This window comes from Trichomycterus rosablanca, chromosome 10 (genome assembly GCF_030014385.1).
Source record: "Trichomycterus rosablanca isolate fTriRos1 chromosome 10, fTriRos1.hap1, whole genome shotgun sequence".
NCBI lineage: Eukaryota > Metazoa > Chordata > Actinopteri > Siluriformes > Trichomycteridae > Trichomycterus > Trichomycterus rosablanca.
The window spans coordinates 4,071,528-4,089,457 of NC_085997.1; the positions used below are offsets into that span (position 1 = coordinate 4,071,528).

Consider the following 17,930-nt stretch of genomic DNA (forward strand, 5'->3'; position numbering starts at 1 on the left):
GTGCTACCCACCGAGCCACCGTGCCGCCCTACCCCATGCACAAAGCAAGCTCTATAAAGACATGAAGAAACACCCTGACCTCAGCCGCCCTGAACAGAACTGAAACATCACTTGAGGCTTTCTGGACTAACGCTCGTTTGACTGAATGGACACAAATTCCCACAGACACACACACTGATCAGCCGTGACATTAAAACCACCTCCTTGTTTCGACACTCACTGTCCATTTTATCAGCTCCACTTACCATATAGGAGCACTTTGTAGTCCTACAATTACTGACTGTACTCCATCTGTTTCTCTGCATGCTTTGTTAGCCCCCTTTCATGCCGTTCTTCAATGGTCAGGACCCCCACAGGACCCCCACAGAGCAGGTATTATTTAGGTGGTGGATCATTCTCAGCACTGCAGTGACACTGACATGGTGGTGGTGTGTTAGTGTGTGTTGTGCTGGTATGAGTGGATCAGACACAGCAGCGCTGCTGGAGGTTTTAAATACCGTGTCCACTCACTGTCCACTCTATTAGACACTCCTACCTAGTTGGTCCACCTTGTAGATGCAAAGTCAGAGACGATAGCTCATCTATTGCTGCTGTTTGAGTCGGTCATCTTCTGGACCTACGTCAGTGCTCACGGGGCGCAGTTGGCTGGATGTTTTTGGTTGGTGGACTACTATAGTTGGATGGACATCAGACCACTTTTAAATGATTTCCAAAGCGCTAACGGATATTTTTACAACTGTAGATACACTGTGAATTGTGAATACAGAGCAAACCTGCTGACTTACATTTACATTTTCAGCATTTAGCAGATGCTTTTATCCAAAGCGACTTACAGTACAGTTACAGTATACAGTCTGAGCAATTAAGGGTTTAGGGCCTTGCTCAAGGACCCAACAGTGGCAACCTGGCTGTGGTGGGGCTTGAACCGGGAACCTTCTGATTACTGGACCAGTACCTTAACAACTAGGCTACAAGAGAGGTACGTAAGAAGAAATAGACGCTTATAATAAACAGTACGGAATGTTTTAGACATTTAAAATGATGTTTAAGAGCATTTTCTGGCTCAAACCGTATCTGAGCAGTCAGCAGCAGGATGTGATAAAACTCCCGTCTATCAGAAATTCCACTCACTGGTTATTTCCACTATAGAGCATTACTGGATCGTCTGGAATTTAAGCGTGTGTGTGTGTGTGTGTGTGTGTGTGTGGAAATAACAGCATTAAACCTGACTGATTATTTGATGGAGCAGCAAATTGAAACAGATGTAGCCAGCAAAGAAAGTCAATCTGATTTCATGCCTTGAACTGGACCTAAACAGTCAATACACGTTGCGCTGGCAGGCGAGTGCTGGGGGGCAAAAACTGCACTGATGGCGCCCTCTACTGGCTCATTCCAGTATAGGTATTCCACATATACAGGCAGTACATACAAACAAAACAATGTTTTCTTTTCAATGTATGGGAATAAACGTGCACACATGAAGTTTATGCAACATCATTCGTTATAAATACCTGATAATTCATTCTAGTGTTGCTTAGTAATGCAACAATATAGTATCACATCAATAAATACTGCACAACAAACATAAATACAGTCGTAATGAAATGGACACCCAGGCCACCCCTGATTATGAACAAACGGTGTCCTGATTTACTGTACTGTCTTGAACAGGAACTAATAGAACCCATAGGGTGTCTAAAAAGTTCCTTTGTGTGTGTGCATGCACACTTTTAAGCATCAGTCTCATTAAAGACACTTCAGCCAATCATCAGTCAGAAATTTGGCCAGCGTGTCCATTCACAGCTAATTTAGTCATCACATCAATACTCACAAACGCAAGAAATCACTGTCAAGCTCCTTAGGAGACTAATTGTAAGCCAGGAGATTTTTACTCCCAGCCATGAAAACCATATATTTATTATTATTATTATTATTTTATGCATTTTCTCCCCTTTTCTCCCCACTTTAGCGCGTCCAATTGCCCAATTTGCATCACGCATCCTCTCTGCCGATCCCTGCCCTGCCCGAGGAGATCGAAGCTAACCCACGCCCCCTCCGACACATGAGCAGCAAGCCGTACGCATCTCATCACCCACACATCGACTAGTGTGGCACCACCTAACCTTGCGTGTGGAGAGACACACCCTAAGAGCACTCCTTTCTCATCTCCGTGTAGGCGCCTCTAATCAGCCAACGGGGGTCGTAACTGCACCATACTGACAGACCCACTTCCGACCTTAGTCCCGCCCATCTGAACAACAGGCCAATCGTCGTTCATATAGCCGCCCAGCCTCGGTCGGTGAGGCAGAGCTGGATTCGATACGGCGTACTCGAGATCCGGCTCCGGTTGCAGCGTGCGTTTTTACCGGATAGAAACATGCCGTGCATTGGGCACTCGGGTGGCACGGCGGTATAACGCGCGAACACATAACTGCTAAGATCTCGAAGTTCTCGAGTTTGCATCTCAGCTCTGCTGTCAGCCGGCCGGGCGCCTACACAGACATGAGGGAGGGCTGGCCAAAGGCATTTCTCACTGTTGCTGCAATTGCGGCCTCTGCTGGCTGGTCGATGGCGCCGCACAGAGATGAACAGTGAATAATGGGGGATCAGTGCACGATTCTCCATGTGTAAACCCGCCGGTTCAAGTGAAAACAAGCGGTTGACTATTACATGTGGAGGGGCCATGCGTTAGGTATGGGGTTAGGGGTCTGCAACAGTAGAAGAGATACAACTGGGTACAACATGGTTTTTCATGTTGAACCTTAAATAAAATAACATAAAAAAAAAATAATAATAAATAAATAAAAAGAACCTTAGAGAACCAGCTTATAAAGGAGTCAGTTTTACCTGAAGGTGCTGGATTTCCACCTGCTGTTGCTTCTTCAGTCCTAATATAGCAGCCTGATGCTCTGCAACGCAAACACACACACACACATTATAAGTTATATAAGTTATGTGCGCTACCTTTTCTCAACACAGAACACTACAACACAACATCTACACACATTCAGGATCCTCAGTGTGTCGAACAAGGGCTGGACAATACGATTCATCCTGTAATCAGATCACGGTAAGAATTTTGGTCTGAACCAAATGTGCAGCGTGTTTGATGAAGGAGAAGTAAAAACATGCAATTGGCTCAAAATGTAGTGGTTATGATCACATGACCAGCCCAGTGAGACACAGAGGACGCAAAATTCTTCACGAATGGAGATGAAGTGTTTGGTGAGGAACACTAGATGGACTCGAAGTACTAGGGCACATCTATAAATCATTGAATTCAGGTGTTTCATTCAGTCCTATTGCCACAGGTGAATAAAACCAAGCACTGAGCCATGCAGTCTGCCTTTATAAGCCTTACTAGTAATCCAAAGGTTGCTGGTTCAAGCCCCACTACTGACAGGTTGCCACTTTTCGGCCCTTGTGCAGGGCCCTTAACCCTCAATTGCTTAGACAATATATGGCCACAGTACTAGTGTGGATTCAATTGTAACTGTATGTAGGCTGACTGACCCCAATCTGATTATGGAAGACCGGATCACCACACTGCCCCTCCGACAGGGGTCCGGTCTGCAGCCACTTCTCATCACCTACCAGCGTTGACTTCTCGCATACAGCCGTATTCCCTCCAGTCCCAGAAATCACATATTGCAGCAGAAAAAAAACACTGTCCGACCGTCCCTCCCTCAAACTCCCTCCCTCTACAGAAAGAATACAATCATAAATACTTATTTTCTATGGCGGTGGTGAGAGGGATGTACAAGCACACAGTATATTAGCTGGCCTATATAAATATCCGCACAGCCTTAGTTGTAGCATAATATTTGGTTAGAAAATCTAAAGACATTTAAAGTCTTTATTTATTGGACATCAGTCAACTGTTCAATCACTTAACAAACTGTTTTGAAGCATTCAAACAACACCCTGATATTTATGTACTGTGAAGGCCAAGAGCAACAGTCCAGAAATATAAAACAAAAGGGCAGTGTCAAGATATTTTCTGGCCCAATCCCTGTCACTAGGCAATGCCTGAATTATACAACAACCACTGACAAAACTGAAACAATAAGTTCACAAATAAAAAAACAACAACTACGATTTGAGAACAATATGAACATGACTGACATATGAAAGGAACATGAAGGATTGTTGACTTACCTTTCCCATCCTCTTTTGGTTTAATTGCAAAATAAGGGAGAAATATTTCATTTAGACTTGAGATTTACCTATAACCTTCACCCCTCCTTCATTCTCACACCTCTTCAACCACTTACAGTGCTCTAGCAGCTTTAAGCAGAAGTGTTAGTTTGCATGTTTTAACAAGGCTGCTTTTATTCTCACTACCCTTCTTGTCTCTCACTCTTTTATTGTGATTTCAATATGAAGCAAAAGAGAGTGTGAGAAAGAAGGATAGAGAGAAATTATTGAGATATTTATGGATTTTAATGCCATGTTTAACACGTGTGTATCATTTTATAGCAAGATATATATTATGTTTCTGTCTGCTTATTTTAGCTTGTCTTTATATTTTGGGACCATTTTATATAGAGACAAAAACACACAAACTGTGTGTGTGCCTTGTCTGTCAGTATGTGTGTGTCAGTGCGTCTGCATCTGAAATTGTGGATCTAACGGTGTGTGTGTGTCAGTGTGTCTGTGAGTGGTAGTGTGTGCCTGTCTGTTAGTATGTGTGTGTCAGTGTGTGTGTGTCAGTGTGTCTGTGAGTGGTAGTGTATGCCTGTCTGTTAGTATGTGTGTGTTAGTGTGTCTGTGAGTGTTAGTGTGTGCCTGTCTGTTAGTATGTGTGTGTCAGTGTGTGTGTGTCAGTGTGTCTGTGAGTGGTAGTGTGTGCCTGTCTGTTAGTATGTGTGTGTCAGTGTGTGTGTGTTAGTGTGTCTGTGAGTGTTAGTGTGTGCCTGTCTGTTAGTATGTGTGTGTCAGTGTGTGTGTGTGTGTTAGTGTGTCTGTCTGTTAGTATGTGTGTGTCAGTGTGTCTGTGAGTGGTAGTGTGTGCCTGTCTGTTAGTGTGTGTGTGTCAGTGTTTCTGCATCTTAGCCTGTGGATCCAACAATGTGTGTGTGTGTGTGTGTGTTAGTGTGTCTGTTAGTGTTAGGGTGTGCCTTGTCTGTCAGTATGTGTGTGTCAGTGTGTGTCTGCATCTGAGCTTGTGGATCTAACGGTGTGTGTGTTAGTGTGTCTGTTAGTGTGTGCCTGTATGTCAGTATGTGTGTGTCAGTATCTGAGCTTGTGGATCCAACAATGTGTGTGTGTGTGTCAGTGTGTCTGTTAGTGTTAGGGTGTGCCTTGTCTTTCAGTATGTGTGTCAGTGTGTGTCAGTATCTGAGCTTGTGGATCTAACAGTGTGTGTGTGTGTGTGTGGGTGTCAGTGTGTCTGTTAGTGTTAGTGTGTGCCTGTCTGTCAGTATGTGTGTGTCAGTGTGTGTCAGTATCTGAGCTTGTGGATCTAACAGTGTGTGTGTGTGTGTGTGGGTGTCAGTGTGTCTGTTAGTGTTAGTGTGTGCCTGTCTGTCAGTATGTGTGTGTCAGTGTGTGTGTGTCAGTGTGTGTCTGCATCTGAGCTTGTGGATCTAACGGTGTGTGTGTTAGTGTGTCTGTTAGTGTGTGCCTGTATGTCAGTATGTGTGTGTCAGTATCTGAGCTTGTGGATCCAACAATGTGTGTGTGGGTGTCAGTGTGTCTGTTAGTGTTAGTGTGTGCCTGTCTGTCAGTATGTGTGTGTCAGTGTGTGTCAGTATCTGAGCTTGTGGATCTAACAGTGTGTGTGTGTGTGTGTGTGTGTCAGTGTGTCTGTTAGTGTTAGTGTGTGCCTGTCTGTCAGTATGTGTGTGTCAGTGTGTGTGTGTCAGTGTGTGTCTGCATCTGAGCTTGTGGATCTAACGGTGTGTGTTAGTGTGTCTGTTAGTGTGTGCCTGTATGTCAGTATGTGTGTGTCAGTGTGTGTCAGTATCTGAGCTTGTGGATCTAACAGTGTGTGTGTGTGTGTGTGGGTGTCAGTGTGTCTGTTAGTGTTAGTGTGTGCCTGTCTGTCAGTATGTGTGTGTCAGTGTGTGTGTGTCAGTGTGTGTCTGCATCTGAGCTTGTGGATCTAACGGTGTGTGTGTTAGTGTGTCTGTTAGTGTGTGCCTGTATGTCAGTATGTGTGTGTCAGTATCTGAGCTTGTGGATCTAACAGTGTGTGTCAGTGTCTGTAAGTGTTAGTGTGTGCCTGTCTGTCAGTATGTGTGTCTGCATCTGAGCTTGTGGATCTAACAGTGTGTGTGTGTCAGTGTGTCTGTGTTAGTGTGTGCCTGTCTGTCAGTATTTGTGTGTCTGTTAGTGTCAGTGTGTGTGCTTATGTCCGAGCCTGTGTTTTTAATGGTGTGTCCCTGCCTCTCAGTGTGTGTCAGTGTGTGTTCCTGCATCTCAGCCCCTGTCTGACAGTGTGTGTCTGTGTCGGTATGCGTTAGTTTGATTCAGTGTGTGTGTAAGAGCTGGGGTTTTGCGCCCATGTCTGTGGTGCATAGACTGACGTGTGTTTTTAAAGCCCGTTTTCCATATGGTGCCCTCAGCATGGACACTCAGGTACAGTTCATGTCACTTTGAAATCGAAAACAAGCACTAAATGTGGTACCATGGATTTAAAAACGTACCGTACCATGAGGTACAGTGCAGTGGAAAACGGGGCATCAGTGTGTCAATGCCCATGTGTGTGTGTGGGTACCTGCTTCAGTGTACTTGAGTCCAGGTTTCTCCTCGGCTTCAGGTCTGGGTGGAGGCCACAGGGACTTGATGTGACCTGGTAAATTGCCCTCAAAATTGTCCAATGACAGAGGGGGCTGACTCACCGGAGCCCAGGTATACAACTGATCATGCTAGAAAGAGACAGACGGGGAGAGACGTAAATAGACAGGAGTGAGCGAGTGGAAACATTAGAGATCGGACCGGACATTTTTCCCCCCAAATTTTCCTCCCAGTCTGGTCGTATTCAATGACCTGATTGCATTACGCTTCAACTCTACTGATGTTGACCTCTACTCTGACTGAGGAGAGCCGTGACCAACACACGTGTGCAGTACCCGACTGCATCTTCTCACCTGCACGAGGCGAGTTCATATGTGGATCAGCTTCGTGTACGGAGAGCCACACCCTGATCTCATCATCCCTCGTCTCTATGCGGGCGCCATCCGTCAGCCAGCAGAGGTCGTAACTGCATCAGTTATAAGAAATCCCCTTCGACACCCTCACTTCAAACAACGAGCCGATCATCGTTCGTGTAGGCGCTCAGCCTGCCGGTAGGAGTAGCAGAGCTGAGATTCGAACCGACGAGTTTGAGATAACAGATCTGGTGTGCTAGCGTGTTTTCATTCATTCATCCTTTTTTCAGCAGTGAATTGTTACCATAGCAATGATGGAGGTGGTCAGTATTACAGTCACATTAAAGAACAATGACAATAACACGATTTATTAATATAATAGTATGTTTGTAATAATAACATGTACCAGCATGTTCAACACTAATGTGCCCCGAACTGCCGACCTGCGAATGCTGGAACACGCTGCACCTTCCGCAGACGCTGTGTTTGAGTTTGAGCCAGGCCTGATCGAGACACAGCCCCATCTCCTCGCCACACACGGACGTGGCGGCAGCCAGCACCTCCCGTACGAAATCCAGCACCTCAAACAGTGTGTTGTGAATGAAGTCCATAATGGAGAGTACCGGAATTCCGGCCATGCTCTGAGCAACTCCAGTGCTGCTACAGCTCCAGCCGTGTAAGGAGCAGCAATGCAGTAGGTGTGTTCACACGCAGTTGCATCTTGTTCTCACTAGATGGCAGGAAAATGGCAGTGTGTGGGCAGGCTGAGCCAAGATAGCTCTGGACATGTATTCATCCGACGATCCAGCACTGGTCCAACAACTGCTGTCGTGTGTTTGCTTATTCATTCATTTTTAGACTAAATGGAGCAGAAATAGAGGGGATGTAAAGATCCAGGAGCACAGTGCAGCAGCTTCTGCCCAAACACGCCTGCATATAACCTTACACAAAGCTTATGACCATAGGTGAGGATAAGAACATAAGACACATGACACTCTTGATCAAGAAACATGACAGAAAGGGTCATTACTGGTTCCATCAGTTCACAAGTTCACCTCCAATTCACCTCCTTGCTTTGGACTGTGGGAGGAAATCGGAGCTCCTGGAGGAAACCCAAACACGAGGAGATCATGCAAATTCCACACAGAAAGGACCCGGACCGCCCCACCTAGGGATCGAACCCAGGACCTTCCTGCTGTGAGGTGACAGTGCTACCCACTTAGCCAGCGTGCCGCCTTTTTAGTCTAAATAGAGCAGAAATAGAGGAGATGTGAAGATCCAGGATCGCAGTGTAGCAGCTTCTGACCAAACACACCTGCGTATAACCTGGAACCTTACTATCAAGGTCATTATTCAAGGCTTATGACCATAGGTGAGGATAGAAATTAAGACACAACACAACACATGACACTCTTGATCAAGAAACATGACAGAAACGGTCATTACTGGTTACACAAGATCCATCAGTTCACAAGTTTAATATCAAACACAGTCATGGACAATTCTGGATCTCCAATTCACCTCACTTGCTCGTCTTTGGACTGTGGGAGGAAATCGGAGCTCCTGGAGGAAACCCACACGGACACAAGATGATCATGCAAATTCCACACAGAAAGGACCCGGGCCGCCCCACCTAGGGATCGAACCCAGGACCTTCTGACCGAGAAGCACAGAGAGCGTAGAGTGGAATACGTTTAAGGGAATAACCTAGTGATCTCTCGACATAGACACATTCATGTCATCCAACGTGCTCCTGAGAAGAGGGCGTGTCTAAATTCATAGACCTTAAAATGCTGCCTACTGAAGTGCCTTATTTCTAAGCGATAATCTGACTGAATGACACGGGAGCGTCCGATGCTTCCTTAGCTGTGAAGGCAATCCCAGAATTCAGTGCGGCACAACTTTTCACACAAAAAATGACAAACGTTGCGGATGAATGTAATTTTTAATTTGTATAAAGGTGTAAAAGTGTCATTTCTGTGCAAATTCGGGCTCGTTTGTGACAGTTTAACTGTTTTCGGTACACGGAGGGAGGCGTTAGCTGGCATGGTAGCGGGTTGTGCGGCCTCAGCCCGTTGGTTCGAATGGCCTGAGGCTAACTGTGTTAGCTTAGTAAGCGAAAACTGCGGTGGTGCAATTATATTAGGATCCTGCCTTATTAGGATCCTCTCTACATAGTCAGCTGCCCAGGTAGGCAGTAGGCAACAAGGCAGCTCACTAGGTGTTCAGACAGACCCTGTATGTATGAGCAGTTTGCCTGGCAGAGTCGAGGCGTATGACCAGAAGAATACTACCCCCAAAACACTATGACTCCGGGTATGAAAGCCCTTATGTCCAAGCTGAACTGTACATCAACAGTTCTAAACCAAACATCTCCATCTTGGTTCTAAGTGGCACTCCGGTAGCTGGGTTCCATAAGAAGATAATAAGTACATTCCTGAGGGATGTCAGAGCAGTCCTTGGAGCCAGAGGAGTGAGAGAGATGCCCGCAGTGGATCAGGTTACTGGGGGACATGACGAGAGAACAATGCATCCCAAGTCCCAATGCATACCCAGTCCGACGGCCGGTTCTTTTCCCTCGTTTGTCTGCAGTGTGGAATAAAGCGGAGCTACACCCCCTCCTGAGTATGTCCTTCGTGCTAAATAGTGATATCTGTATACACAACACAACAGGCACACTGGTGATCCAAAACATTAGGGCCACCTGCTTAATATGCTGTCAAAACAGCTCTGCGCCACTGTGACATCTGAAGGTGTCCTGTGGTATCTGGTAACAAAACCAGCGCCATGGCCTCCATGTCCTTTGGCATCATTGAGTCCTGGCCGCCCAACAACCTGTCCTTGGTTAGTGGCTCGTCCCTTCTCAGACCACTGTGGTCTCATATCACGGCCGTTTAGGAGATACGTCAATCCAGTCATCTGGCCATAATGATTTGGTCCGTACCAAAGTCACTAAAAACATGGACGAGTATTTTCGTATTCGAGACAGAACCTCACACCGTCGCTGAATGTTCTAGTGCTGTGTATTGTAGCTTCCATTTATTCTATCGTTCGATTAACAAGTGTAATTTAACGACAACCGCCAAGGCACAGGCACTGCTCATCTGGTTATTACCATATTAACTGTGAAACATGGTGGTGGCGGCATCATACATGCAACCAAATACAAAAACATCCATGAAGAAAACCACCTCCGGAGCACACACAAACTCACACTGGGGTGACTCTTTCATACCTTTCAATACAACAACGACCCAAAGCATACACTCAAAACAACCCTGAATTAGCTTCAGTGCAAGTCATGGGGTCTGACTACTTTCTGTATCCGGTGCATCTTACAGATAAGTGCTTACAAACACAAGCTGTAAAAGAATTAGAGACTCACACTGAACTGAGGTGTAACGTGGGTAGTGCTGCCTCCATAGTGCTCTCCGAAACAGTCACCGAAGGGCAGGAGGAGCCCCATGGCCAGAATGCGTGAGCAGAGCTTCTCCGCCTCTTCTTCCGCCTCTGATCTCTCCTGCTGCTGGAAAAACTTCTCCAACAGGGTTCGGCCTGGGGAAAGGAAACATAAAAAATAATGTATAAAATGTATAAATAGTAAACACACACACAGATCAGGCATAATTTTATGACCACCTTCCTAATATTGTGGCCCTCCTTTTGCTGCCCCGTACGCAACAACCTGTGATGCACTGTGTATCCCGACACCTTTCTATCAGAACCAGCATTAACTTCTTCAGCAATATGAGCTACAGTAGCTCGTCTGTTGCCTTCGCTCCCGCCCATGACTCCGTCGCCGGTTTACCACTGTTTTGATAGATGCTGACCACTGCAGACCGGGAACACCCCACAATAGCTGCAGTTTTGGAGATGCTCTGACCCAGTCGTCCAGCCATCACAACTTGGCCCTCGTCAAACTCGCTCGAATTCTCACGCTCGTCCATTTTTCCTGCTTCTAACATCAACTTTGAGGATAAAATGTCACTTGCTGCCTAATATATCCCCCCCGCTAACAGGTGCAGTGATGAAGAGATAATCAGTGTTATACACTTCACCTGTCAGTGCTCATAATGTTATGCCTGGTCGTTGTATATATAAATAAATAAGTTTAAATATAGTAAAATAAGATCAGATCTCGGCTCTGCCTTGCCGGCTGAGGCCGAGTGGCTACATGAACAACGATTGGCCTGTTGTTCAGATAAGGGGCGGGACTAAAGCCGGATGGGGACTCTCTCTCAGCCTAGTGTGATTATGACCTCTGCTGGCTGGTTGGTGGCGCCTGGGGAAGGAGTGTGGTAGGGGGTGTGGCCCTCCGTGCACAGCGCTGTACCGCACTGCGCTCATCAAGTGTAGGTGATAAGACTCAGTACTCAAATCAAGTCTTTTGTATTTCTAAAATAAAATTACCTGCATATAAAAACACTGGATTATATATTATAAACATTTCTAATTCCCATATATCCCATATATGGGCATTGGTAGCTTAGTGGTTAAAGTTCTGGACTAGTTAGAAGGTTGCTCACAACAAGCAAGTTGTCACTGTTGTGTCCCTGATCAAGGCCTTGCACCAGTCACAACTAAGTGGATAAAGGTGTCTGCTTAATGTTCTAAACGTAAATATTAAAATCAAGCATCTCAACTCGCAGCTTTAATCAAACAATGACTTGTCTCAAGTTTCAGCTCAGCACTGACATCCGTATTTACAACCATGAAACACTTACTCTAGTGTAAATAGGATTATAAACATCCAACAGAACAGCTGAAAGGAAGGAAATCTGAAAGTCTGTGCCTTCTCAAAAAATGGGAACTGCGAACGCACCAAACCTGCTATATGTGAGGAGTGAATCTGAATGAGTCACACTGCTGAAGTAAGCTGTTCCGTCTCATCCACATACGTATCCACTAAACAAATCTCCCCAGGGTTCTCAATGTACCCCCGTATGAGTCTATTTACATCCCCTGCTCCTTTACACAAACCACTGAGAGAGAGAGAGAGAGAGAGAGCGAGAGAGAACATGATGCTGCCCTAAAATAACTGGCCCTTCTACCCTGCAATTCCCATTTCTCTAAAATATACTTCTTATACTTTTATATCTTATACCAGGCCTGGCTGAAGCACTGTTCTACACAGCAATCATCGAGTCATTATGTGGTGGATCATTCTCAGCACTGCAATGACACTGACATGGTGGTGGTGTGTTAGTGTGTGTGTGCAGCGTCCGTGGCCACTGATGAAGGTCTAGAAGATGACCGACTCAAACAGCAGCAATAGATGAGCGATCGTCTCTGACTTTACATCTACAGGGTGGACCAAGTAGGTAGGAGTGTCTAATAGAGTGGACACCTGAGTGGACACTGCTGTGTCTGATCCACTCATACCAGCACAACACACACTAACACACCACCACCATGTCATTGCAGTGCTGAGAATCATCCACTACCTAAATAATACCTGCTCTGTAGTGGTCCTGTGGGGGTCCTGACCATTGAAGAACAGCATGAAAGGGGGCTAAAAAAGCATGCAGAGAAACAGATGGACTACAGTCAGTAATTGTAGAACTATTATAGTGCTTCTATATGGTAAGTGGAGCTGATAAAATAGACAGTGAGTGTAGAAACAAGGAGGTGGTTTTAATGTTATGCGACATGGGACACTGTATGCAAGCAGCAAATCAGCGCCTTCATGTCCACCACAGAACAGATCTGTAAAAAATGGTTAACGGCCTTTTGTACCCTGACAATTGCTGAAATAATAGTAATAATTATAATAATCCCAGACCCCCCCTATGATATCACCCCTGACTATACAGCTGAACACAAATCAGAAGCTGTATTGCTCTGACCGAGCTAGTGCACTTAAACACATTCATTATGCATAAAGCACTGACCGCACATCAGCAGTAGTGTTATTGATTGTGCCATGAACGGCTGTGCGAGTCTGAATGACTCAATGCCTTGTGGGTGCTGATGAAAATAAACACCCGGCCCCTCCCCCAGCCCCCGCTTCGCACGAGGACGCAGATGTGTGAGGAGACGTGAAAAGGAACGGAGCATGATGGGAGAACGAGGCAGAATGTGAGAAACGGAGGTGCTAATAATAATAAGGTCTACTGTGTCTATTTTTTGCTGGCGGATGAACTAGAGTTCGGTCGTTTCTCCAGAGCAAAAATGATAAAAACAAATACAAGAAGAAGTGATTTTGTTTGTGAAATTTATAATAATTTATCTTGCCTGCTAGTGGGGTGGTAAAAATAGCATGCTTGACTATACACTGATCAGCCATAACATTAAAACCACCTCCTTGTTTCTACACTCACTGTCCATTTTATCAGCTCCACTTACCATATAGAAGCATTTTGTAGTTCTACAATTACTGACAGTAGTCCATCAATTTCACTACATACCTTTTTAACCTGCTTTCACCCTGTTTCTCAATGGTCAGGACCCCCACAGAGCAGGTATTATTTAGGTGGTGGATCATTCTCAGCACTGCATTGACTTATGAGTGGATCAGACACAGCAGCGCTGCTGGAGTTTTTAAATACCGTGTCCACTCACTGTCCACTCTATTGGACACTCCTACCTAGTTGGTCCACCTTGTAGATGTAAAGTCAGAGACGATCGCTCATCTATTGCTGCTGTTTGAGTCGGTCATCTTCTAGACCTTCATCGGTGGTCACAGGACGCTGCCCACGGGGCGCTGTTGGCTGGATATTTTTGGTTGGTGGACTATTCTCAGTCCAGCAGTGACAGTGAGGTGTGTCTGATCCACTCATACCAGCACAACACACACTAACACACCACCACCATGTCAGTGTCACTGCAGTGCTGAGAATCATCCACCACCTAAATAATACCTGCTCTGTGGTGGTCCTGTGGGGGTCCTGACCATTGAAGAACAGGGTGAAAGGAGGTTAAAAAGCATGCAGAGAAACAGATGGACTACAGTCAGTAATTGTGGAACTACAAAGTGCTTCTATATGGTAAGTGGAGCTGATAAAATGGACAGTGAGTGTAGAAACAAGGAGGTGGTTTTAATGTTATGCCTGATCTATCATAATACATCGATTTACAAAAAGGAGTGTCAGGTAAAACATATTTTGAATATTGCCTCATAAAACCCTTCACCTGCTCACCAGACTGCAGTGTTTGTTATTGTGTATTGAATGTTTTCAATATGATACAAGTCTGAAGTGCAGGCAGGCCAGTTTAACAACTACACACTCATACTACATACTACAAATAAGGCTTGCCATTTTATTTTGGCAATCTGGCTTAAATGGCAGCACATGTTTCTTCAAAATGCATTTGTTCCACTCAGCATACACCGACCAGGTATAACATTATGACCACTGACAGGTGAAGTGAATAACACTGATTATCTCTTCATCACGGCACCTGTTAGTAGGTGGGATATACTGTATTAGGCAGCAAGTGAACATTTTATCCTCAAATTCCATGTTAGGAGCAGGAAAAATGGGCGAGCGTGAGGATTTGAGTGAGTTTGACAAGGGTCGAATTGTGATGGCTAGACGACTGGGTCAGAGCATCTCCAAAACTGCAGCTCTTGTGGGCTGTTCCCGGTCTGCAGTGGTCAGTATCTATCAAAAGTGGTCTAAGGAAGGAACAGTGGTAAACCGGCGACAGGGTCATGGGCGGCCAAGGCTCGTTGGTGCACGTGGGGAGCGAACTGTACAGACGAGCTACTGTAGCTCAAACTGCTGAAGAAGTTCATGCTGTTTTCAGACAGAAAGGTGTCCAACACAATATTAGGAAGGTGGTCATAATGTTATGCCTCATCGGTGTAATTTGTGCCTTCACAGATGTCATCATCCAGCACTAACACACACCTACATTCCATGACCAAAGCTATTTTTTGCACTATGCACTGAAAACAACAAACAGGATGGTCATTTTCCTTCTATGGCCCACAAGATAACATCCCTTACTTCTAAAAATCATTCATTTCTTCCAATTAAGCTTCAGGTCTAAGAAATTTGTGGCATTCCTAGATGTTGTGCGAGTTTAACTTGTATTGAATCCATCAGACTGGCCATAATAAACTTGGGAAATTGAAGATCTGCCGAAAAAAGGTCCAAATCTAATCCCTGTAGACGTGCAGAAAGCAGCTTTGTGACAAAGTACTAATGTTATTAATCTGTAGTGAGTTTATTTATTTAATTTATTAGGATTTTAACGTCATGTTTTACACTTCTACACTATCTTGTATCTTGTATCGCAATTTTGTATCTTCAATTCGCCTTACTGCTTGTCTTTGGACTGTGGGAGGAAACCGGAGCTCCTGAAGGAAACCCACGCAAACACGAGGAGAACATGCGAACTCCGCACAGAAAGGACCCGGGACCTTCTTGCTGTGATGCGACAGCGCTAAGAACAGCGTATCATGGGGCTAATAAATTCCCGTGGTCATGTATCTCACCTGTGAACACATCGTGAAAGCTGCAGGTGGAAACCTGCCCGGTCGAAGCCCTGCGATTGGCCGTCCGCGTCGCCTCTCCTCCCGTCCCGAGTGTCCCTTCTGACCCGCCGTACTCCAGAAAGTCCTCAGCACCTGTTTTTGATGGCAGCGTGCGCAGTTCTTCGGTCCAGTCGGCGGAGCGGCTGATGGGTCCGGCGACGCTGTGTGATCGCTGGCGCTTCCAGTGCCGCTTCCGCCCGGCGTGAGCTGCGGCCAGGGTGGCGCCGGCGATGGCCGGGGCGCCGTGGGTACGGCGTGGGCAGAGCGGGCTGTGGTTGGGCGAGGGGGCGGGGGAAAGGGCGGGTGAGCTGAGCTGTCGCGTGGTGGTCTTGATGTACGAAGGGTGGATGGGCGGGTAGGGTTTGACCGCCGGACTGCCGGTGGTGTTGACTGCAGGCTTCGTGTGCCGTGTGGCTACAGGACTCTCCTGTTGGAGCCACTGTGGAAGTGATATGCTGCTCCTTCTCCTGGGCACTTCTGGTTTGACGTCCTTCTCCTCAGCTTCCTCAGCTTCCGGTGGTTCAGCTGGTGAAATATCAGCACCGGCGCATTCTGGATCCAAAGACAGTGAAGAAGCGCCGGTTTCTGGGCGTTTCGTGTCTGAACTCGAGTCCTCTTCAACCTCATCCTGAACTTCCTCGGTGGCCTCTACGGCGCTCTCGAACGACGAAGTAAAGTCCGGAAAGCTCGCCACGCTGGTTGTCTTGGTGGCAGAAGGGGTTATATCACACGCGGGCTCTGGCTCTTTTGTACCGGTTGCTACGGCGACAGCAGCACAAAGGCCCTGGTCCCAAATATCTAGCTTGCCGTTAACACTCACTTTCTCCCAGTCCTCCTTGGTTCTCTCGTTTTCCTCCTCCTTTGTGTCTCCACTGCTTCTTCCTATATCGTCCTTTCCTTCTGCATCAACCTCAGCTTTGAGGCGTTTGTCCTGGCCGTTCTCCAGGCGGTGTGGCACATCCAGCATGGTGAACGGCTCCTCTTTGTTAGCATGCTGTTGTTTTTGTTTATATTCGGCATCGAGACCGTTCGGCTGCCACTGATGCTGGAGTCTGATGGCATGCTGGATGTCGGCCAGCAGATCCTCGTGCTCGGCCGCCGAGTGGAAGCTGTAGATGTCCGTATCCGACCCGGAGCTGGCCTTTTTCTCCGGAGCTTCTGGCATCCTGCTGCTGCTGCTGCTGCCCGAAAGAACGGCTCTGTGGTCCTCGGCGTCGGACTGGCCGAGCTCGTCCGCGGACAGCTCGGGTGTTTTGGTGTCCAGCTCATCCGGCTGCGAGTCCAGCGCATCCTCTCGCGATCCGCTCAGCAGGCCCTTCACCTTGGCTAGATTCTTGCGTTTTCGGATGTTGGAGAAGACCGACTTGGTTTCCGACTTGGCTTTCTTCTTCCCTCCCCCATCGCCGTGCTTGCCGTGCTTGCCGTTGCATTTCTTGGCGTGGAATCCTTTCTTTGTGGCGTCGGCGTGGCTGCAGTCGTCCGCCGCGCTCTCCGCCTCTCCCGTCGGGGCCGAGCGCTTCGGCTTCGCGTCCTGGTTGCCCATGGCGAGCCAGCTCAGGCCATTCCTGCTGCAGAGCGTGCGTGTGCGCTTTCGTCTGCACGGGCGGCTCGGACCGATCCGCGAACCGCGCTCGCTGTCTGATGACGATGAGGAGGAGGAGGAGGACAGCAGCGGGCAGGAGGAGGATGAGGCGAAAGAGAAGAACAGCAGGTCGCTATTGCTCTCGCTCCCTCCCCCCTCCGTCTGTTCATCCCTCGCTCTGCACAGAGAGCCGGGGAGGGAGGGGGAGCGCACTCTAGGGAGGTGCTGGATGTTGCCCATGCGCCTCTCGTCCTTCTCCCCGTTTCCATGGTGCTGGAAAGGCTGCTGGGAAATGTAGTAGTTGCGGTGTCTGCCCAGACACAAGGCTTCCAGGAGTCTCTCTCGGAGAGGAAGGCTGGGAAGGTCGGCCTCCATCGAGGAATCCACCAGCAACAGAGGCTGCATCACCAGCACAACCACAGAGCTCAAAGACACACCAGCTACAATACATAAAGGGCAAGTGGAAATCAATAATAATTAATATTTGCTTAGGCATTCCGAGTATAAAGGAATATTTCAGCATTTTCAACCGCATTTACATTAGCAAGAATCTGTACAATATTATACAAATCAATACAAATTTAAAAAAAGTTGAACATTATATTTGGGTTTGCCAGCAGGGTTGAACATTAGAGTAATCAAGAACTGGGCAAAGTAAAGCCAAGTACACACACGTTTTATGGTTTCTCACAAGACTTTGAAGTATGTCTTTGGGAAAATTTGCCCATACAGTCAGAGTATTTAGATGGCTGGGCATTAATGTTGGTCAGGA

General features: G+C 46.8%; 1 protein-coding gene across 3 annotated transcripts in view; it reads right to left on the reverse strand.

Annotated features, from left to right (window-relative positions):
- The window catches only part of fmn2b (formin 2b), a 91,017-nt gene extending 73,406 nt beyond the window's left edge, over positions 1–17,611 (reverse strand). For all 3 annotated transcript variants that reach the window (XR_010013794.1, XR_010013793.1, XM_063002779.1), the window contains exons 1-4: positions 15,538–17,611; positions 10,480–10,649; positions 6,722–6,872; positions 2,848–2,909 (exon numbers count right to left, since the gene is read on the reverse strand). Coding sequence is in view for 1 of the 3 variants with exons in the window: in XM_063002779.1 (XP_062858849.1) it covers positions 2,848–2,909; positions 6,722–6,872; positions 10,480–10,649; positions 15,538–17,563 (2,409 nt within the window). In the remaining 2 variants the exon portion in view is untranslated. The remainder of the gene's footprint in view (positions 1–2,847; positions 2,910–6,721; positions 6,873–10,479; positions 10,650–15,537) is intronic.
- Between the last annotated feature and the right edge of the window lie 319 nt (positions 17,612–17,930).